The following is a 24,855-nucleotide window of genomic DNA, read 5'->3' on the forward strand; positions in this document are numbered from 1 at the left end:
TCATCAAACAAAAAAGCATTATCATCAAATGGGATGGAAATACTAACACGATGCCCTTGTAGGACGAATTACAGTGAAGGAAAAGAGTGTTTTGTATATAGCCTACTTTTTAAAAATTGTACTAAGCTGATGATTTTTACTATTCAAACGATTTTGTCCAACAACACACAAAAGGTTTTGTCCTTTTTAACACTTATAAGCCCTTTTCATTATTGTTTGAAGATATGGTATCTATTGTTTCCCACTGTCAATGCTGAGACAGAGAATACAAACGCATTAGTGCAGCGAGATTTCTGCAAGACGACAACTGAACTTGATAGGGAAAATGTCTTTTTATAATAATTGTACCGTAAGTTGGTAAGCGATATGAGCAAAACTGAAGCTTAGTTTGATTCTACATTCTGCTTACCAGGAGTTGATGTGTCCTTCATCTCATGGTGTAGATATGGTCCTTTCTATTATCTGTCAGCAACGCCTCTCAAGTCTCAACTAACCTACAACTCGTTTGTGTAGACACTGTAGCTTACTTTTGTGTTTCATAATGAAAATTCTATAGGCTATTGTTTTTGCACGGTTCTTCAATCTTATCAAACATTAAATACCTAGCTACGCGTTTTCAGGTAGTCTACAAATCTTACTTGTCTGGAGATGTAGCCACCACATAGCCTACAGTAGAAAAGCTTTCCTGAACAGCTTCAAACTGTTTTATGAGCGTAAACCTTTTTCAATTAAAACACCCGCTCTTATTTTACATTTGATCCTGTCAAGTGGTTCATAGCAAGTATCACCGCTCCTGTGTAAACTTTAACAAATTATGTCAATAGTAATTCTATAGCATATACTCTACCACGTTGTATGTAAGTAGGCCTACGTGAGCACAATTAATTTTAATATCATCACTTTTGACGCCCTGTTGACAAAGACGATGTTTTTCTTATATAGGCTACAGCGCTGTTTTAACTTCAACAACAGTCTGATAATGTCTATGATGACTTCTGACTATTTTTACAGATCTAGCTACCGTAGGCTATTTTAAACATTATCAACAGGCTCTCTGTGTTGATCTCTAATTGATTGCACTGCCTGGTTTGCTTGCTTAGTCGTTTTGAGGGTTTAGGTTACTTTTGAAAATTTTGCCTGTAATAAAATTGTAATGATAATATAGCATTCTTATGCACTGCTGGTCATGGTGAGTAGGATATATTGAGAAGTTCAGAAATGTCAATCAAAGTATATCAGTGAGATGTTATTAAAGTTTCAAAATAAAACCTCGTCACTACACTTTTCATTTAAAATCTTCTTTTAAATTTACAAATAATCCGAAAGAATAGGTAGTGCGACAAAAAAAAAACAGAGAGTAGGCTACGATACTAAATTAGTAGATTCAAGCGTATTGCACTTGCAGGGCTTCATCCTCACAACTTCACAAGTGTAGCTTCATCAGTAAATATCATTCTTATTAAAGTATGGTACTTTTACGTATATGATTAGTTCTCTTTTTATGAGAAATGGTTTCTATTTGAACGGTCATGATATGTACTGAGCACTGCAATGGCTTTTTATTTATGGATATTTAGATTCAATCAATCAATTTTTGAAAGTGGTCACAAAGATTTGGTTCTTTGCCTTTTCGTCCACGACAACATCCAGGGAACGTCGATGTGTTCAAAAGTCATCTATCGATTAGATTTGTCAGTGTTGCGGCTCGCAACAATTTTAAACTTATAAGATGCGGTTTCAGTGTGGGGTACGTTGGACCACCATTAGACCACTTTTAATCTGCTACAGCTGAATTTTGTAGCATGATCAAAATGATATTCATCTACACATAGCCGTGTGAGCACCATCTTGCCCCTCTCCCCAAAATCAACTTGTGGGCCTTTATGTTTAGTAATTGCTCTTAAACGTAGGACCAGAAAGGGTTTAGGGCGGCAAACTCTTTAAATGTGGAGAAAAATTTACATTCATAATTTTATCTATGAGTAAACAACTTTTAAGATTGAAATAGTTAAATTATTCAACGAAGTGTGGATACGTCCTGGGTGTACTCCTGGCGTCTTCATCACAACTAGGCTATCAAAAAAAGGAAAACGACATTTATCGGGCATGTCTGCCGCAAACGCGAAATTGAACATTCGGCAATGATGGGGCGACTTCCTGGTCAGAGGCACCGGGAGCGTCCACGTTTGGAAACCTTCAAAAATCTTTCAGCATGGACAAACTAATATTTTGTAAACTTACAAGAACTATGGACATTGGACAATAGATCGCTGTAGAGACTCACGGTAGCCGACGCCTTATTCAGGCATGGCAGATGATGATGAGCTGGGGCACTTTGTCACTTGCTCCCCCCAAAACGGAGAAAAACATTTAATTTTTTTTTGTTTTTGCAAAAAAAAATCTCGCTTGCTCAAACATATTTCATTGATCTATCAACAGCACCGTGGGAATTTCTTTTTCCAGCAGCAGCCTATATTTCAACAAATTAGAATTTTTACCTAGTTGACAATGTGCACAATGTTTTTTTTAGACCCGCTACCTGTGTGTATAGCGGCAGCCTTTTTGATATCACAACAAATATCCCTCAGTATTAGGTTATGCATTAAACATCTGATCAAATTCTTTTAAAATTTTAAGTAGGAGTCCGCACTCCGCAGGCTTGAAAATTTATCAAAAGGGGTCCGTGACTGAAAAAAGGTTAGGAACCACTGCGTTAAAATGATAATTTTGAGAATTTGAATTGCCACGTTGAATTTCCATTCCGATCCACTGAATCTCAAATCACAGCAAAACTCCTCATTTTACCTTAAAAAACACAAATTTTTCACAATTACCAGTGTTGCCAGACACGTTTTAGATTTCCAGCACAAGTGCCAAAATCTAGTCGGTTATTTGAATGGTAGGCTAACAATAGCACAGAAGTAACTCAAAATCACACAAAATATACACAAAGACTATATTTATGAATTAATACTCAAACTATCAACTTGTGATAGCGATTTAGGCTACTAACAAGTCGGCATTTAGTCACATTTTAAGCTGCACGTTGTCATGACCTATGTATAAAAGTCGCCATGGTTCAAACAAAGGAAATTTTTATCAAATTGAGTTAAAAATATTTTGCTTGGCTGATTTGATTGTGGGAACCCTTATCCTGACGCAGGCCAGGTTATCGAGATCGACAAAGTGAAATTTTGCTTGTTGCAATGTTTTGTTTGTGAATTATTTCATCCGCTGGGTGCCGCTGAATGGAGAAGTGTCCGTGAAATGCGTTGCTCAAGCGCACACCCGAAAAGTCCAACCAGCGCAGCCTGATCTTGCAGCTTCTTCGTTCATAAAGTCAGGAATTTAACAAACAGAGCTATCAGGGCTGACAATTTAATAGAAAACTTTTTAAAAAAGTTATTAGAGGATGTAGGTAGGCTAGATAAAGCAAATGACTTGTTTTAAGGTATTTTAAAATGTCTTTCCATTGTAACCTACTGATGGTTTTTGATCTTTATCCTCGGTCTGACAAAACCTCTGATAGGTTATTCCTGGTAGGTTTCATACTTGTAGACAGGGGCGGGCAACATACGGCCCGCGGGCCGGACCCGGCCCGCGACGGGATTTCGAGCGGCCCGGAGACAGTTTCCGGTCTTTACATGATAATGGCCCACGGCCACACTCTGCCGCAACCCCCCACTACTTGCTTACTACGTCAAATAACAGTGATTGTTAGTTATTCTTTAGTTCTTTGTTTTCGGTTTTTAGTCAAGTGACAAGCATGTTATGTTTTGTCATAACCGGGCCCTTCCATCCCTTTTCTTTGTCTCTTGTAAGAATTGAACACCAGACTTCAAGGGAAGGGCACTTTTGCTCACGAAATGTACTCAACAGTGAAGGCATTCAGGGTGAAGCTAAAACTATTTTCTTGTCTGCTCAATCAGAATATCACAACACACTTTCCAACACTCGAAACTATGGCACTCCAGATGATGACGGTACTACGACAGTAGTATAGATCAAACGACTATTGATCGAACGACTATTAATCGAACGACGGTTAATCGAAACGTCTGTTTATCGAACGAAAATTAATCGAACGACTAACCCTAACCCTAGATAAAATTTGTTTCGGAAGATTCGTCGTCCGATAAACTGTCGTTTCGATAAACAGTCGGTCGATAAACTGTCGTTTCGATAAACAGTCGGTTCGATTAACTGTCGTTTCGATGAATTGTCGCGTCACGGATGATGACAATTGAGAAGTACACCAATATGATATCTGCACTTGACAATGAATTTGATCGTCGTTTTGCGGACTTCCAGAAACTTTCTGCTGAGTTTGATATCTTGTCATCACCCTTTACAACTGACTTTAAAAAGGTGCTGGATGCTCTACAGCTGGAATTGATTGATTTGCAGTGTGACTACCCTGAAAGAGATATTCCAATCTAAAAGCAGTGACAAATTTTATGCGTCACTGAATGAGTCCAAGTTTGCCAACCTGAGAAAGATGGCCATGAAACTATTTGTTCTGTTCGGGTCTACCGTATATACATTTGCGAGCAAACATTTTCGACCATGAACCTTAACAAGACAAAGCTGCGATCCAATCTCACTGATGTTCACGTGCAGTCTTTACTGAGGGTTTCTACGTCCGACATGCAGCCAGAGTTCAAACAACTTGACAACTTTGATCGACCACAGATGTCTCATTGACTTCAGCAGCTATTGAAGTACATTACGGTAATAAATTCATTAAATACTGTTTTTAATCTCTATACTTTAAACTTAAAGTTTACAATACATTAAATACGATGTATTCCTAGTCTAGGTAGATAAATACGCGATTAATGTAGCGATTCATGAATCCGGCCCGTCAAGTACTTCATTTTCCCATATCAGGCCCGCCGACTATAGAAGTTGCCCGCCCCTGTGTAGAGGCTTTTGACGCAGAGCCGGTTGATATACAATATTAGTTCCGATCCCATCAAATACGCATCGCGATGTGGAGATAAAGATGTGGAAACTAATGCATGCAACAATCAAGAAATCTACTGTTTAAGATATTCATTTCGCCTAAAAGCCGCTAGGCCTCCAATTTCAATGTTCTATTGATATATGGTCACCAAGGAAACGAGGCTAAGCTGAAAGATTAGCTTTCGTATTACACAAGTTTAATTTCAGAGTGTGCAATAAAATAAGCGTCTTTTGCGCAAGACGAGTGGCCAAGTACTTTTTCGCCATAAATTAACGTTTGAAAAACGTCTAAATTGCTAGATAAGAGGATTTGGTGCTGTTCAGGCATTAAATTACAACAAACAGATACAGTTGCAGTGATGTCGCTTTAGAAGACACTCAACAAAAGTTGCTGAGTCAGTTGCTATTTCATGAAAAAATTGTCACAATTGAATATCCATATTAAGAAAGGTTACTACTATATTGTTGCCTATTTTAAAATTGGGTTGTACTATTTAATCATAAAATCTTCTGTTTATTCATTTTAGTGCTTCTTTTATGCTTAAGAAAAGCTAACGAAAATTGAACTAAACTTGGACAGTGCTCAAAGAGCCCAAATTTTTTTGAATTGATGAAGAAGGTTAAAGTGCACGTTTGTCCAAGCTACTTAAAATGCAGACGATCAGTTAAAGCAGATGTTCAGTAGCTATGGAGAGTGCTTGAACAAATTCTTGAGATTATCTGATTCTGTAAATATAGAGCAGCAAAATGTAATACATTGGCATTTTGAGCAGTTTGTTTAGTCAGTCGATATGCGGTATAACAACATTAACTCCTGGAGGAGAATGACAATGATGACAATGTTAACTTAATTGAATTTCAGAACTTGAAGCAAACACGTAGGCCTAATAGGCTGATGGTTTAAAAACTATCGGTATTGTATAAGCTATAAATTGTAAAGAATTTTTGGTGGGCTTGAACATGAATGAAATAAGAGTTTGGATTACTCTTCTGTTCATGCTACAATTAGGTAATTATTCGAACTAATTAGATCTCTTTTATTTTAATACATTACGACTCAGCTCTTCGGAGTTGAGTATTTGCTATGTTTCTACTTTTATGTTTGATTGTAGCCTAATATGGACCATCTTGAATCTGATGCAACTAACTAAATAAACTATATCGGATTATTTATTTCCTTTGTGATCAAATATTGGCCAATTACTTAGCTGAAATGCTACTTGCAAGCTATTTTGTAGGTTGCTCTCTAAGTTTCGGAAGATACATTTCATCTTTGGGTCCAATATACAGAAAGATAATTCCGATATCAAACCCTGCTGCAGACTTAACAAGAAAATCAAAGCAAGCTACAGTGTTTCCCATTCAACAAATGATAGATCAAGAAAGTGGAGGTATTATAGCAGTATGTTTGCAGTTTTGCACTTTTTTGGAAAATGCTAGGTAGCTCTATGCAGCATTGCTTTAATGATACCAAGATTAAAAAGTTATTGGATAATGCCGTGATGAAACCTATAGCTTTGCTACTCATTTATTTAACTTTTGATAATCCAATTGAAAAAAACACACGTCACCAGTTCACCATTTAGTCTACACATCAAAAATGTGTTTACTTTAGAAATTGTAGAAAATCTTATTTTTCAATATTTTGATAAAGTTTACGTCACTTAACTAAAATGAGTAAAAAAATAAAGTAGCCAGATGTTCAAATGAACACATTGGAGCGCGTACAGCCACAGTGACCTATATTGGTAGCCATGATCAGGCTGGAGCCTGATCTAGAGAGTTCAAGGATATGAGATATCGTTTTCTTTTCAAGGTCGTGCAAATGTTGTCAACTTCAATTGCAAAACAAATAACCTCATTCCAATTCACCTTTTTCATGGCAGTCTTTGCATGAATAAACAAATCAATCAGAAGCGATTGCAAATGCATGTAGCTTGTATTTAAACAAAAACAAAAATCGATGACTAGGCTATACTGTACATAAAAATGTCCGTCAAGCCTCTATAGCAGGGGTCACCAAACTTTTTTCTCTGAGGACCGGATTGTTGCGAGATTAAAAGCTGCGGACCGGATGCAAATTGCGAAAAGGTATACAACTATTTAGAATCTCCATTGACTTGAATTGAGCACAATAAATAACAAAGTCAGCTGTGGAATAGCAAAGTTGTGATGAAAATCGAAAGGTTGCTGGTAAAGTTATCCCTTGCTGTGATACACTACAGGGCATCGTGCTCTTGAAAAAGCATTATATCTTCCAAATTTGGTCTAGGCTGTCCCCATTTGTGGTGGCCTAATGATAAAAACAGAGCACCAACATGTAGGCTGCCTGGTGGGAAAATGTACAAATGCAACATACAACAAAGACTCTATAAGAACGAACAATTTTAACAAAGAAGTGTCTATTACACAAAAAGACAAAGCCAAAGACGGTTGCTAATGCCAAGGGAAGCACATGCACAGAATTGTAGTGCAGCTGTAATTTCCGCAGCACGTGGTGGGCCTGATGAAATCAGTTCGCGGGCCGGTTCTGGCCCGCGGGCCGCAGTTTGGTGACCCCTGCTCTATAGTAATATCTCAATGGACGTCAGCACATACCTATGAGACAAATGGGATCAGCTAACATCTATGGACAGAATGAATTAACATGAAATTTAACTGATGTAAAAAAGCCAAAATAAGTAGTTTTTGAATGTCGCGAAAGATAGATCAACGGATCAAGCTTTCTAATTTTGATCATCAGTCATCAATCATTCTTCTCGCGAGTATGATAATACATTTTAAGAAAATCCGTAGCTTACCGGTGCTGTATAATATTAGTTTAATTGGCTGATTCCCCATTCGATGACTGTCGGCATGTAGGCCTATATCACATCCTTTTTTTCACGTGGTAAATAGGAGTTTGATAACTTATTGCTTACTTTGATTTTATAAACTAAAGCATCGGAAATTTATTTTTTGATAACCTTGATGTCACTTTTGCTTGCAGACAAATGACAAGTAAAAAAATTAAGTGGTTTAATTAGTGAATCAATATTAAATGTGGTTGCTTGCTTGTATATTTTTAGCAGTTACGTAGACTAAGCTAATAAAGATTAGAAAAATAATGAGCTAGTTATGCGTATGCAATGCATAAAAATAGAGATAGTCTTGCAACGTTATCCAAGCAATAATTTGAAACGACCTTTTGAAGAAGCGGTCCGTGGGAACTGTTTAGAAATTGAAGAAAGCAGTGCAAAACAATCATAGTTGCTATTCTGATATAAATTTAAACTTAAAAAACCTTATTTGTAGAGCGTGAGCATGATAATACTGAAGTGGATTTAATCGATTGTTTGCTTACATGCATAACATTATCGCACCATATATGACCTTGCTTCTAGAATCAATTAACGGAGCAAGTAGGCTACTGTTTGCATGTTCCCTGGCATGCTTATAATAACTGTTAATTCAGGAAAGTATGAACAAGTGTCTATGACTCAAACCATATGATCGTATAAAGTATGTTAAAATGTAGGCTATGGTTGGTTTTATTAAAAATGCAACTCTCATTGAAAGAAAAAAGACAAAATATAGAATTTCATCATAAAAAAATGGATTCAAATTTGCGTTTTCTTTTGCGTGTTGACCGTTCCAGATTTCAGGTCTAGGACAAACGCAACTTAATTTTTAAAAGTCGACCATAAGATTTCATTTATTTGAGTATATGATTGGCAAAAATCACTTTGAAAGCTATCCTATTAGGATACTGATCAGTGGTGATTGATAACTATAATCAATATTATCACAAACTCTTTTCTCATTTTTAATCATCAATTTTGTGTCGATTATCCAGACATCAAAAGTAGAGATGGCAAAAGTAGCAAAAAGTTACAGCTTCTACATCATTTCAACGACATTCTTTCAATGTTGTAAAATCGGCAACTTTAGGCTAATAGAATCTATTGGGGTTTTTTGCTTGAAAAAACACAAAACAGTTTTTTAAAAGCTAAAATTTTTACAGAAAAATCATCAAATAATCTGCACTGTTCTTCTAAAAAGTTAGACTGGATGCGATCCTACAATATGCAATACGTCATCTTGTAAATCGTCTGTAGCGTCTAAATTCATCCTATAATACAAAGCTTGACAGACAGTGCTGAATTGAAATTATTTATGTTGTTATTAGATTTTTCTCTTCAAACATCAGTTGAAACTACATTAGTGCAAACTACGTTTATTGTAATTACATCAGCAGCTAATCCAGGTGTGTTGATAGCTTACCGTTTGTTTAGCCTACAAAATACATTAGCCTACAGTATTACAAAATAGTAGCCTACTAAACATGTCAGCAATGTGCCAATAAAAAAATAAGGACAAGAAAGCCGGTTTTGTCAGAAGAAATAGCCAAAACATAATAGGCTATCAATACAAAAAATTGTTGCTGTACATCTCAGACAAAACCTGTAACATATTGATTACCGTAATATGTTTCTATTTTCTAAAATCTATACGAGACATGTTGTCGTCAGCTAAAGCTGTTGAATCATAAAAGTAGATAGAATCGAATGCAAATTTTTTTTTATTGTTTTGGCCGTAACTAATAATAGTAGGCTCAACCAATATGCTCTTTGATTGTTCAACAAAAAAAAATCCTAAGTAAATCTAATAGCTTATCATCAGTAGTGGGTCCAAGGGAGCACTATTAGTCTCGTGCCTCATTAAAGCAAGAAGTTAGGTACTCCAAGTAAATTTCCCGATTGCTTCGCTTGTTTAATCCTATTTTGCCAAACTAACGAGTGGCATTGGAAGAACATGGTTTCAGTACTGGAAAACTAGCACCAAATAAGCTTTTGAAATCCTTTTGTGGTTGTGAAAGAAAAAATATTAAAAATTAACTTTAATTTTCAACTAAACATGTCACTCAAGCTTTTAAGGAATCCAGTTCTAATTTGATGAATCTGTGAACTTGATCAAATTAGTTACAATACAAGGTGTGCGCCTTGATCAAATAAACACTATTGTTTGGCCTGTAAATGTATAAAAACAAGATTTTTTTAAAATTTTTTGGGGGCAAGCCCTCAACCCCTCCTATTAAACTGTTTCCCTTTTCGGATCTTGACTTTTCCATTGTTTAGTTTATCTTATAAATTTTGCTTCCTCTGCTTCATATGAAGCCTATGAATGAAGCTTCTTGTGGCTCCCCAATGATTTTTTTCTAGATCCACTACTGCTTATCTTTGTAGGCTATTAATACCTTGCCCTTCGTCAGTGAGAGACACTGCTTTTGTTACTTTTTGTTAGCGTAAACCCTATTTAGTTCCACAAATATGCGTTAATAACTTAACATCTCCTTAGCCCACTGGTAGCCTACTGTAATCATTTCTTTCATTTATGAGATTATGCAGTGAAATATGTTTAGGACTGTTTTCGTAGTGTCAGACGTAGCGTTTTAAAAGTAGCCTACGTCACCACGATATTATCTAAAACTTCGTCTACACCAGTGGTTTTCAACCTTTTTGGTGGAACGGAACCCATTGAAACATTCCACAAGCTCGAGGAACCCCTGTTTCATAATTTAATTGCCTTATGCAAAAAACATTGTTTAATTAAAACAATAAAATTAAAATACTCATGTTCAGATTTATTTATTTACAATAAAAATAGAAACTGTAAAAAATTACTTTTATTCTCATAAAACATTCAATGAGAAACTTGAGCCTGGTGTTTCTGTTAAGCCTGGTTGCACACGTCTTTAATATTGGGTCGTGTGTTTGACACACACAAAGTTCATTTTTCACAGACAGCAATTGTGCTCGTCTCTTGTGCTTGATGGTTGTCAGAGCTGAAAATCCAAACTCACACAAGTATAGGAGGTTGAAAACAGCATAAGAAGTCGCAGCGCTTTCTGAGCAATTGTAGGGTATTCCTTTTCAACCAACAAGCAGAATGCATCCATATAATAATAAAATAGACTCTCGGATTTGAATGTAAACTTGCGGAACTCTTAGACTTACTGGCGGAACCTTAGGGTTTCGCAGAACCCTGATTGAAAACCACTGGTCTAAAAAGCTAGACTTAAAAAGTAAGTTTACTTATTTCAGTTTAGGTATTATTCGGAGGTTTTAATCTGTTTGCTAAGATTTAACAATGCTTTGCATCAGCTAATCTAACAAAGTAGAGTTTCCTGAAAGCATTATTAATTACAAATTCATATTTTGATTTACTTTCTCACAGTTGATGAAAATGTTGCAAGCGAAAATGTGTCAAGTCAAAGCGTTAGATCACTTGAACTCGAATCCTCTGGAGATCTTGAAAGCCAAAGTTTTGACAGTTCAATCACTGGACAACAAGAACTTGCAAGCTTGAAAAACAAGAAAGAAATAACAACAGAAGTGTTCAATGCATCTGCAACGTGGATTAGTAGACCCATGCCTACTTTTTATCCAACAGCGCAAAACCGCAAAGACGATAGACAACTGGATATTTCGACTATCATAACTTCCAACAGCAGTCAAACGAACTTCAGCGATTTCGTTTTTGCAATCCAATCGTCACCGCCTGCTACCATTTTGACGGAATTTACAAAAGTACTGCTGGAAAAAACAAATAATACAGTAATTGCAACAAGGCAAAATTCTTCACGCGAAATTTTGTTGCAGCAAAACACTTCAATTTTGAAAAATAAAAACGCATCACAGACTCACACTGGCTTCTGCAAAACTATGGCAACACTCTCTTCTCGACTTTTCAAACATTATTCAATAATCAACACATCCATTGTAGAGCAAAGAATTAACATCAGCTTTTATTTAAATACAGCGTCTTCTCGCTATTTCGATAAATATATCTTCATTGATAACCATCCAAGCACAGAGTCTGATTGCTACGTGCCTTACAGAATTTTAAAAGGCTCTGAATTAGAACTTCAGTCTATTTTGGGAATACTAAAGTATGGATCACCTATTCGCATAAAAAATCAAACGGTAGTGATTGAATTGGTTGCTGATTTTGGTTTCGGCAAGAAAAATAAAGCAAGTCTTTTGAGAGCAGTGTACTTAGATGTAGTGGCGTCAGACTTGAGTACCGACGGAATAACGATACGAAATTTCACTATGGATGTGGAGATAAAAAGTAAGTAGATAATTTAATCTTGAACAAACTCTAGGTTTATCTAAGCTATGGGTTACATTTCAAACTTTAGAGATCATGGGACCAGAGATTAGTATAGAGCAGGGCTACTCAACTGGCGGATCGTGGTCCAAATCCGGACCTTCTGAGTGTTGATAGTAGACCATAAGCTTTTGGATGAATAAATTCTTTGCCACGGTTCGGGGCTTCTTTAAACAGATTTCTACTGGGAGGAAGCAATTTTTACTGTAGGCTAATTATCCTAGTTGCTGGGGGGCTTTGACTCCCAAACTCCCCAACACTTTTTCAGAAATCTAATTCGAGCTACATTTTACCTAAAAAATGGTTTGGTACAAATAGTTTAGGCTATTAAACATATTCAACTTTCAAACTGGACCTTTGTTAAGATTAGTTGAGTAACCCTGGTGTAGAGCTTGTAAATTTTCATAAATAGATACGGAGAATGTACTGTTATAATCAAGTAGGATTGTTATTCACAATGAATTTATTGCAGGTTTTGTCTGATAATTGGGCTATTTTAATTAGATATGTCAGCACTGTGCATGTCAACGCCTTGTAATGTTGGAACTCGTTGCGAAATAAGAGAGTCACCCAATCAAAGATGGAGAGAATGCGTTTCTTCGTGTCATGATTCCACCTATTGCTTCAACAACGGAATATGTCAATTAAATCTAATTGGGAACCAGACTTGTTGGTATAAAAGCGATTGAATATAAATATAATAATTGAAGATTTGAATAGACGGATAGACAAGAAAGCCAAACTTTGTGTCCACATTCTATAGCAGCGGTTCTCAACCGGGGGTTCGCGGATCCACAAGGGGTGGTAAAATGTTTCTGGTTTGTAGCATGATTTATAAATCACGACATTTAAAAATTTGTTGTGGCTTATTTGTGTATTAGCGTTGCGACGTCCTGTTGCGTAGTTTGAAGTTGTATAAGGTGTCCCACAATCGTTCGGTTTCCTGACTAAACAACTTTTATGTAAGCCTATGAGAGTTAAATCTTCTTACAAGGCTGTGTATGTTATTGTTCAACTTAACTCTTTTGAAAAAGTGGATTACATGCTTAATTAAAATATTGAAACGTTATTCAGCAGCCTTTCAGCACTCACAGGCTTGCCATGACTGTGATAACAGCAAAATATTGATCACAAATGAAAAAAAAGGAAGAAATTCTTTGTAAACCAAAGATCACAAAAACTCTATTAATTTTCGAAAAAAAAACAAACATTAAGTTAGAATGTAGCCTAAATTACTGATTTTTGAATCTGTCTGCCAACATGTAGGCTTTGCTCATAACATAACTTCGTCAATGTCCTATCGTCGTAAGTGCGTCGCGAATTCAGCAAATGCTTTATAGTGCGTCGCTTCGGAACTTATAAAATATTTTTCTCCGTTAGGATACGCGATATACTAAAACTTCAGATATTATTTTAAGGTCCACAACCGCTTTGAGGGCAACATAAGGGGTCCGCCAAGACAAAAAAGTTGAGAACCACTGTTCTATAGCATGTATGCTAATCTAATTTTAAGCTTTACTACACAAAGGCGAAGTTGTACAAGCGCTTTCATCGATCTGTCACGAAGGCAGCTGATGATTTTTTGACGACCAGTAGGCTACGGTAGGCTAATGCGGGCTGCTGAAGTTGTTAGCTTCAAAGTCGATTACTGTTCCGCAGCCTATACTTGTCAGTTCTCAAATATTGTAACTTTAATACCTAAATTCCCTTAGTGGCAGTTGGCGCCTTCAAGCTGGCACTTTCTCTCAAGCATCAGTTGAAAACATATTTGGTTTCTAAGGTGTCCTTCTGGCGCCGCATGGTGGCTTCGCGGAGAAAGGTGTGAAAAAATGGAAAATATCACCGTTATTGCGATTGCTGCAGGTAAACCAAAAAGCAGTTTATTCTTGTTTCATTGACAAATTACAATCTCGATCAAACAATATTAAACTTTGGAGAAACCTAAACGCCTACGTGTGGTTGTATTTTAGGCAGTTCCGGTCTTCTTATAATGGTTTTGTTTCTGGTTTTTATTGCCTGGATCACGCGAAGAAAGTCGAAATCGACAAATGAGCAACACCAGTCTCATCGAACAAGAAAACGACGCGATGTGGCATTGTGAGTGTGAATTTATCCTGTAGGTTTAATGTACTTTTTTGAAAATAGGTTTTGACAAACACGGATCAAATAGGCTAAGTGTATGATAGCCTACTTATGAATGCACAACTTTGATGAGTAGGCCAAACTTAGGTTACAATTAGTGGAATTAAGTGGTTGCTTACGACTTTGATATCACGATGTTTTTGTACAAAATATGCCTACTCAAACGATAGAATTATCTATTTTATATAGAAATAATTAGAATAGAGAACATTAACTAGGCCTATTTTTTGAAAGACAGTGTGTTGATTGAATCACAACGATTTTGCGAATAATGCTCAGTTTAATTCCTTTCTTTTCAGACAACTTTTTACAGCTTGTAGCCTAATTGTAGCCAATTAGGATTAATCATGGCGTCACAAACTTGACATGGTGGCAGTAGGCAGAGGTTACCGGTTTTCTTATACTTTGCCCATTTGCAGCAATGGTAGCCTAAAAACTGATGACCAAGTAGCAATCACACCTAAAGATTGATTGATTGATTGAATCTTTATCCTCGGACTGGGAAAGCTTCTTGCAGAGCTTAATCCTGGCAGTTTCGCATACTTGTAGAGGCTTTGAATCACTGACGCAGGCCCGGTCACCGAGATTGACAGAGTGAAGTTTCCGATTGTTGAAGTGTTGTTGCCGGGGAACTATTCCATCCATTAAATGCCGCTGAATGGAGAGCAGTCCTTAACGTGCGTTGCTCAAGCGCACAACCCGAGAGTCGAACCAGCGCCGCTTGATCTTGAAGCTTTGTCGTTCCAGAAGTGACGCGCTAACCAATTGAGCTATTGTCAAAGACATATTTTAAAATGAGCACATTTTAAACTTTACAGAATAGCCTGCTCGGCATTACTCTTTATTGCACTCTAATCATTTTTATCACCATTTTCTCAAAAAAAAAACAATTAGCGGCTTTAATCATCGTAATTTACTTTACTAAATTTGTTTTCAATACTTTCGTTCAGAAAAACTAATTTAACAACTGTTCGTGATCACAATCAGCCATCATACATTGCATCAAACGCACGAGTTGAAGAAGAAAGCGGACAAACATCACAAGCCTGGAATCCAACAGTAAGAAATTAGCTTTTACCTAATTTTATACTTTTGAAATTGTGCTGAATGTAAATCCTAATTGTAGTTTCGTTTCGTGTTTTCACACAGCTCGTTGTCTTTTAGCTAGTTTTTAAATGTTTTCGAATTGGCAAACTGTGTTAAAACCACCGGGTATAGTGCGGTACATGGACAGTCTAAAATCAAATTATCAACAGTTTGCTTGTTTTTTTGCAATTTGGACAGATTGGTGTGTTTTAATAGGCCCATCGATGAAGAGTGGTTCCAGTTCGAGCATGATGGGATAAAATTCTATTATAACTGATCCATTTCTTTCTGTTGCATGTCGAGAAACCTGAGAGGGATAACTTTAATATCGTCGGTAATGTCTCCACCATATGGTCGATGTTTTGTTCTTTCCATTCTTCTTCGTTTGAATCTTCTTCGCCACTTCAAGGGTCGAGGGACTCTGCCTTTTACCACCCTTGGACAGTGGCGGCGACGCGGTCTAGATGTTTGGGCAGGTGTCGATTGATTCGTCATCTAGTTCACGCAGACCACGCACACCATTTGGCGCACCATTTTTTCCATTCATTATTTAGATCATAGTTTTTGGTTGTAAAAAGAATGACGTTATTTTGGTCGATGAGTGTTTGATTTTAGTTGAACTATGTTTTGTCATGGTTACTCCAAGTAGTGTCAGCTTCTTGAAGTCTTTAATTTAGTTTGGCTGGGATTTCTCCTCTTAGACGTGGTAAGGAAACTCCGCTCATCGTGGGTAGTTGCTTACCATTGTAGCCTATTGGGGTCGATTTGAGCGCTTCGGTGGTTGTGCGTATAGCATCTAGTAATAATTGAACGTCAATTTTTTCAGTGTGTGCACATCGTTCCCACACAGGAGCACAGTATTTCGCCACTGAATTGCAAAGTATGAGAGTGAAAATGCGCAAGACCTTGAGACGCACCCCAGCTTGTTTTTGATGAAAGATTTTCTTGTTTTGAGTTTAGCTGCAATGTTTCGGAAGTGGTTTTTGAAAGTTAAGCTGTCAAGTGTAACTTCGAGATATTTGGGATGTTTTTCATATGGAAATATTGTTTCTTCTGTTTCAATGTTTAGTCTCAGTTTTGCAAGGCGGTAAAGGTGAAAAAGAGTTGCAACTGTTTTGGCGGAGTTCATACGCAAGTAAGCCTACCATTGTTTAAAATAATCCTTCAGTCCTGATAGATAGCTTATTTAGTTACTGTTTCTTCTATTGCTTTTAAAGATTTAGTCTAGACGGCAATAACCCAGTCGTCGGAGTATCCAAACTTGAGTGAAGTTGTCGTCGGCATATCACTAAGGTAGGCCTATACGTTGAAGAGGATTGGCGCCAGTACTGATCCTTGAGGAACTATGGCTATCTTCATAAGAAAACGTGTAGTGCATTTTTATTACGTACAGTAGTTCTTCATAACTTACACACTATTGAAGGCATTTTTGTAGATCGAAATTGTAGTATACGCACTGTTTAGCAAAATTGGCCATTTACATTGATTCAACGTCAACAGACGTTTTTGTTTTTAGGACTAAGTTCTATTTTAGACCTTTGCTATAACACAAGCAGCCTTGGTATTATGATTGCCTTGTTTGACATGTACTGTGTTTATTTTGATAGTTCGGAAATGACCACAAAATGCATAAAATACTGCGTTCAATACGAAATCCCCAAATTGAAGAGATGGTTCAAGCGACAAGTTTCAAAAGTATTCACTCACACGGGAGGGCTTGCTTGAGCAATCTACATGGAAAAATGCAACGCAGCGCATCGGTTACAACGAGGTTGTCCAATGGTTGGGATGAACGCTCATAGCGCCTCAAACCATTCCAAGCAGCAAATACTCCTTAATGGACCGCGATTTGCAAGTCAGAACATCCGTTGAGTGTTTTAATCTTTCATGTTACCTTACCAGAAAAAGTTTTCTTCACACCAGTACAAATACTCGTATGTTATGGTCTAGTTGATGATTTGCAAGCTTATCGTATATGGCAACATTTCCGCCATGTTTCAGTGATCTATCACGCCAGGTTAAAACGAGCAAACAAGAACTTTAAAAAGCCAAACCAGCTAGAACATGGAACTTTCACCTGCCCCTATTTTGTGAAAATGAATTTCAACTCAAAAAGTGGACAATACGTTACTAAAATGGCAAATTAAAGACAAAATAGAACGTGACAAACACCAGTGATTGCGATTTGGCAGAGTCGCAGAGAGCATTGTCTGATTCAACAGTACTTTCGCACACGAAGTTGACGTTAAATCAACGTCATCACTCATGTGATTGACTTTGTTCACACAGTGACAAAGACAAGGCAAGGTACATACTTGATATGATGCTCAACGAGCAAAGTCGGTGTTTTGAACCTTGATATAAGGTCTGCAGACGTTAAAAGAACTAATTTAATGGCTGGCAACAATTAAAAACGCTGCATCATTCAAACGTTGATTTTGCACGTAATGGACGGTATGTGCAATGGCGTAAAGCAGCAATTCTTCAGCTTTACCAGTTTTTATTCCTTGAAACTTTTGGACTTCGTTCAATTTTAGACTTAATTCATCATAAGACAAATTAGCGTCAAAAAGAAAACTGATCAATAAATTTGTGTTTTTTGTCCTACATGTATAGCAAATCGGCACTTGTTTTTAGCACCACTGCAATTGACCAGCCGATGAACTTATAACGTTAGAGCAAATGAGTCCATTACATGACTCATGAATGTTGCGCGGTACCAGGAAGGTTTGCAAATCTTCGTTTGATAAGCGCTGCCGTAAAAACACCACTGTACGGTATGTTATCATTAGATACAAGGTTTTGCATTGAAACGCTTCAGGTTTTCTAATAAAAGGACAAAATTAAAAAGTGCTTTTGAGGCAATACTAAAAAAAAGAGTATTTTAGCGCTTAGAAATAACTTAAGACTGAAATGAAACTTAATTTTACTAAACAAAAACTAAAAAGTCTACTAGTTTACACAGTATGTAGCTTTTAGGCCTACGACATGGCACCATGCAAGTCAGTATGATGTTAAAAAACTTCTACAGATGAACAACAAAATAAATTTGGTAAGATGAATTTGAATCTGATGCAGCTTCTTCACCGGACAGCATTATTTTACAAGAATATTCATACCTACATTTTTGTTGTAAATGCACCAAATTCAAAGCATATTTTCAAAATTTTTTAGGGGAGGCCCCCCAGACCCCCCACCAGGGACGCCGGAACGATTTTTGACTGGGGGGGGGCAAGATTACGAAAAAAGGGCACTTTTGTTTACTAAAAGGCCAATTTTTTTCAAGTTTTAAGATAAAATATAGCGATAATGATAATCCGGTATACAAAGAAGGGCACCATGCTATGTTATAATGATGTAACCTACTGTCAAGCCTTAAAGCAGCCTGCGGTCATGGCCGCTAAGTAGTGCTTGAATGAACCGCCGGTGCTACCTCCTCAATCGGCCAAGTTTGACCGCCGGTCTCTTCTAGCCAATTATTTAATTTCGCAATAGAATGATCGTCGATTAACTGTCGAAAATATGTAGTATCAAAGAGTGACGCAAAATTAAGTCAGCGCGTCATAATCACCACTGTTGCAGTGTTGCATTGTGTGGGGAATATTTGTTATTGATGGAATAGATCCATGTGGGATCGCCAGCGCTGTAAGTCTTGTTTGTAATTCCCCACGTTTATTTTAACAAAGTCTTAATCCGAAGTGCTAATTTACATCGGCTAGCAATATTGTCGTTTTTATGTCGATTCGATGTTGTCGGACATTGAACCGTTGTTAAAAAGAAGAACTAAGTTAGTTGACATCAATGGGAAAAACATTTTTTGATCATATTTTGCAAAAATTATGCTTCTTTTAGTAATGTACATCATTGAAATAGCTAAAACCTCAATTGCTAAGGCAACAGGGATCAGATGTCAGTAGATGTAGCAGAAAAAATATTTCGCACTTACTAGTGCATCGTCAGTTCTGATAAAGGGCAGTTAAAGCCTACAAGTAATGTTTTAATCATTGAAATACTTATTTTATTACCTTGCCGTCATCGTTAGCACATGTCGAACGTTGTTTTTCGTTGTAAAAAGAATTCTAGGGGAGTGGCGAACTTCTATAAAATCAGCAGAGATGTACGTATACGCCGCAAATTCTACGCCGCATACTTGCGGCGTAGACTTTTTGTTTACGCTAACGCTTGCGGCCACATTTTTTTGGATAGTTTGCGCTTGAGGCTACGCCGTAAAGTTTTCGCGGTTTTTTAGCGCATAGCGTCAACGCATACTTTTTAATGTATTTTTTTCGCTACAATACGCCAATTCCTTCCAGCGCTGCAGTTGAAAGAATGTTTTCAATGGGCAAAGACATATTGGAACCAAAACACAGCAAAATGTCAGATGAACATTTTCAGATGCTTGTGTTTCTTCGTGGAAATTCAAAATAAAACTTGTTTGTTTCGAGTGGTTTATACCGTGTGAATGTTTGGCACCTAGCAAACAAAATTAGTTTACGCTAGTGTATGCGCTGACGCCGCCAACTTTTTTACAAGTTGCGTTGATGCATACGACGTATGGTTTTTCGAACGTTTGCGTTAACGCTGACGGCGTCAATATTTTTTGTATGCGCGTACATCACTGAAAACCACATTGGAGACACTCGTGCCAGTGGCGTTTGAATAGTACTGGATTACAATCCCGATAAAGCAGTTATTGCGTGGTGCAACGATTCTATTGTACGACGTCGCCCAGGCCCAGACTTCAACAACGCTAAGTGATCATTTTAGCATTGTTGCAAGTTTGATTTTATTTACTTGTGCTATCGTTATTTTGTATTTTCGCCTCCGAGCACGCAGATTTGGCTGCCGAGAAGGAGCTCCGGTAGGCCACGATGGCTGCCGAAACAAAAACGAGTTTTAAGGCCTGTAGCCTACTGTGTTGCAAAATTTTGTGCCGTAAATATTATTTTGAGGCAAAAATGAAAGATTATAATTAGGCTAAAAGCAAATATCAGAAATTGTTATATTGCAAAATGTGTAGTAGTATACATGACTTTAAAAGGGCACCATTGCTCCCCTGCCCCTCCATCTGTAGAAAATTTGAGGGCAGAGGGGGCATCCGCCCCCCTGCCCCCCCGCTTCCGTCGCCCCTGCCCCCCACCGCTGGGTGTCGTCTTAGGCGAACACGCCGACGGGCTTTTCCCCCCCACCCCTTTCAAAATTCCTGGCTGCGCCACTGCAGTGCCATCTTGTGTTTGCCAAAATTTTATCAACCCATTGAGTGTGTACAAGAATAACCAGTCGCTACCGGTATACTAACATCGTAGGCTAACTTCCATAAAGAGCACTTCCATAAAAGGAGAAAGAAATTAACTCATCTACATTATGTCATGTATCAAATTGCATTAATTCAATGTTTGTCAGGTCTACTGCCACAAACAAAACAACGTAGGACGTAGTGAAACAACGTATGCTGCTAAGCACAAACACTCAGCACACCAATACAACCATTTTTACTAGTTTAATGTTTTTCAAGAGCGCTATAATGAAACTAAGCTGCAAATTGTTAAATATTTGCAACTTTTCCAGAAAAATATGAAAAAAAAACAATGAAAAAAAAACAAAAAAACTCGTGTTTTTTTTGGCCCAAGTTTTTTTGAAAAAAAAAACGTTTAAAAAAAAAAACGGTTTGTTTTTTTGCATTTACATCTCTATTCACACGGTCAATCTCTGTGACCGGAATTACGTCAATGGTTCAAAGTCTCTACAAGGCATGCAGAAATTGCCAGAATTAGGCTTTTAAAACAGACTTTCTCAGCCCAAAGTTGAAGATTTCGACAATACATTCAACCAAATAATCATTTAATTGTGATGTTTTTGAAATAAACTTGATAGGCACTGTAGGCCTACTGAGCGAAGGTAAAATCCAGTCCTTGAGGTAGAAACAAAAAGGATTGAAGCACAAAGTGCAGGGTGTCAATTCTAAAAACTTGCTGGTGAAATGTGTTCAAAACTATATATTTCATGACGGGAAGGCAATAGGAATTGCACAATAGCCAATGCATATTGCACAAAAACGTCTATTGCACAAAAACGCTTTAGGCCTACTGGTGAAAATATGTATTTAACAAGCTATTATATCAATGGGGCAATATATTGTGCCCCAGTTGGGTCCCAGTTATATTGGTTCGCCGCTCAATTAATTTCCCATCTAATTGGGCAGCCTAGTTTGAAAAAAACTCTTCTGAGCGGTGTCGAACTTATGTCTTGGGAGTCTGGATCCCAGATGGATACAAACACCAATAAACTTCGAGTTCAGAGGTAATGAAAGTAGCTTTTTCGTAGTTAAAACATGGTTAAAGGGAAAGGTGAAAGAAGAAATGTGTAAAAATATCTATGTTGCTATTATAGCAAATGGTGTATTAATTTAAATTACTAACATTGTAAACTAATGTGGGAATTTCAACTCAGGCTAAATTTGTATAATGTTGTTGTGCATATTGGCTGCTCATGCTGAACCCACATGAGATCTCATACCAACCCTTCAATCAATAGACCTTTCCTGCAGCTCTGTGCAATGAAGCGTGACGTTGAAAACAATCACGCTGGCTGCTTCATTGGCAAGCACCAAATTGCTTGTGAATACTTGATAACTTGTTGAGTAGTTAGTAGAATCTTCGTAAAAACATGGAATCAACGTTAAAAACAAGGATCTGACTGTTAAATTTTATTCAAGTTACTTTTGTATGAAAAACAAGCCAAGTGATACAATGATAAGCCACCTATTTAATGGGCTCTAGTAACTGCGCATAAGCTATGGCGCTTAGTGTGTTAATGTCTGAGCAAAAAGCTGTTGATCTGCAATTCTGATAGACTTGAAATTTCTTTCTGCTTTAGCTACTATGTCTTATAATAATAAGTGAGAATTACTGTCTTATTTGCTACAATAAGTAGGCTAATAAGCAGCTGGACTGCCATGGCGATGGCTTAAATCAAAAACTTTGTTGTTCTCTTCAATTCATCAAATATTTGGCCCCCCCCAAATTTTTTTATGGCTACGCCACTGACTGCCATTCAATCAGGGCCGTAGCCTAACTTCGTCAGTTGGGGCTCCGATACAATTATGAGGCCTCCATTTGTTTCTGTGCTTAGGCTATTATAGAACGTAGAAATGACGCATGTAAAGCTCGCATGAGCTACACACCACGAAACACCGGTGTCTATCGTTGTCAATTCTTGCTACAATCAGCTGCTGACAAACATTTATTGTTACTATTAGCTTATACCTTGTTTTGGCCGCTTTTAGCTCAATTGCCTAACGGGTCAACCTATTGATAAAGACGTATGGGCCACACACTTCGAATTTGCCCAAACTCATCCAATAAAAACTGGATTTCCCCAGAAGTTTGGTGATCACTTTAGATATGAAACCGAAGCTACGTTTTAATCTTTTTTTTCCGACCACAGAAGGATTTCAATTATTTGTTTGTTTAGTGTCTTTGCCGAGACACAGCCGCAAACTCTGGAGCGGTGTCGAACCGACGTTTTTTGCGAACGTCGCGTAAATGTTTTCATCACTCCATCATGCAGTTTCTACATTACTATAAATTGTTTGTACTTAGCCTAATTAGAGTTTTATAATGTTAAAAAGTTTGCTAAAATTTTAGACAACAGTTAGTAGGCTAACATTTGCGCTTTAGTCCAATTTAAAATGAATGCGTGTGTGTTGCAAACTTGTGATGTGATTATTCCTATTTCCACAGAAAGTAATAATTTCCAAAAATAGCCTACATAGGCCTATGCTGTCTCAAGATATTTATTCCATAAAAATAAAAAAAGCCAAACCAAACACAAACATTAAGTGGCTAGAAACCTGGAGTGACCAAAAGCATAGGGTAAGCAAGGACAAAAACATCAAGTAGGCTAATAAACGGAAAAGCTGCATGAAAAAAATATAAGTGTAGATTCTAAATGAAATGACAACACGTTTAGGCTACCATACCTATTTTAGTTGTTACTGAAATATTTTAAAACAAATTTATCAATGCGAAGTCTTTCCGTTCAGTGGTCCCGTGCAGTTGGCTATAGCGTTGTGCCGGCGGTAGTTAGGCCCATGGGCTAATGCCCTGTAGTAAATTCAAATTTTTTTCTAAAAATAAATAACTCAATTGTAATACTTAGTCAAAAAGGTACTTTTAGTACAAAATGTATGCCCGACGAAAATGCGCTATTGTTCGATGAAAACGTTCAAAAACTGTGCTTCACTGCTACGATTTCAATTCTTGAAGTGGTTTGTTTTCAACGTCACGCTTCATTGGTTGGCTGCGGGGAAAGGTCTATTGCAGGGTTTCCAAAACTTTTTTGGGCCACGGACCACTATTTGTAAAATTTTTTTGGCCACAGACCACTAAAGTTTCGTAAACAACTTTTTAACCGCAACGAAGATGCAATAAGTAAGATTTACGAAACTGAATAGCAAAAGTTTTCGAAATCATTTACTGTTGGGTTTTTGTGTAGCTGAGTTTTTTGTGTTTTCTAATTTTAGCCGCAGTTTTTGCCCGTTCGTGTGTAACAGCTACCTTTAATAAGTTAATAGCTGTTTATCTGCTAATAAATTTCATGCAAATATTGCCCTGAAAGTGTTTCCAGAAAGCGCTATAATCCATTATTTGAGTGTAATTTTGCAAAAATTTTCTAGGAGAGCATGCCCCCGGACCCCCCTAGAATACATAAATCATTTAAGTTGTAAAGAACTGTAGCAATTATCTTTGACAAGGTACGTTCAGTTCAGTTCAGTTGTTTTTATTTCTGACCATCATATCAAAACAATACACGTCAGCATAGCAAAAGTCGAGAAAAGGGTAGAAGCGACAAAACGCGAACGTTAAAACGTGCTTGAGACCGAAGTAAGGTACTGAGTCGAAAGAAATTTGGCACGGTCGCACCACCTTCAGAAAAATTTAAGATATAAAAGAAAATAAAAAAGGAAATGTTACAAAACAAAAACAACATATATTTAGGCTATAAGTTAATAGCTTTATTAGCCCACATAGCTTTAGCTGATATATTTAAGATTTGTATGGACAGTTGCTATGAAGATCGGCCATGGTGCGTTATCAAGAGTGCTGATTGTAGTATTCATGAGTCCCTTTCATTTATATTCTCATATTGATATTGCATGAACCGTTGTGTATTTATGTTACTTCGCACATGTAAACGGATTTTACAATTATTAAAAAAGAAACTGTAAGCAAGCAAAGTGTACTAGTGAGTAAAGGCAGAACATTATAACTGGCGACGAGTAGAGTTTCAGAAACCACGTAGGCTAAACACATCAACGTAAGACAGCAAGATGACTGGTCTTTCGCAAGCATTTCCATCTTTTGAAGAGGGTGATCCTTCATCAACTGGACAACGGTGGAACAAGTGGGTTTGTCGTTTAGAAAACTTCTTTATTGTCAATAAAATTAAAGAAGATAAAATCAAACGAGCATCTCTACTGCACTATGCAGGTGAATGGTTGTTCGACAT

General features: G+C 37.2%; 1 protein-coding gene across 1 annotated transcript; it reads left to right on the forward strand.

The window, feature by feature from the left end:
- The first annotated feature begins 13,946 nt into the window (after positions 1–13,946).
- Positions 13,947–17,147, forward strand: LOC145769112 (uncharacterized). The gene is made up of 4 exons (XM_082580705.1): positions 13,947–13,980; positions 14,088–14,214; positions 15,210–15,318; positions 16,953–17,147. The coding sequence occupies exons 1-4, from the start codon at positions 13,947–13,949 to the stop codon at positions 17,145–17,147; spliced, it is 465 nt and encodes a 154-aa protein (XP_082436831.1).
- The last annotated feature ends 7,708 nt before the right edge of the window (positions 17,148–24,855 follow it).

Source organism: Aplidium turbinatum, chromosome 4, assembly GCF_918807975.1.
Source record: "Aplidium turbinatum chromosome 4, kaAplTurb1.1, whole genome shotgun sequence".
Lineage (NCBI taxonomy): Eukaryota > Metazoa > Chordata > Ascidiacea > Aplousobranchia > Polyclinidae > Aplidium > Aplidium turbinatum.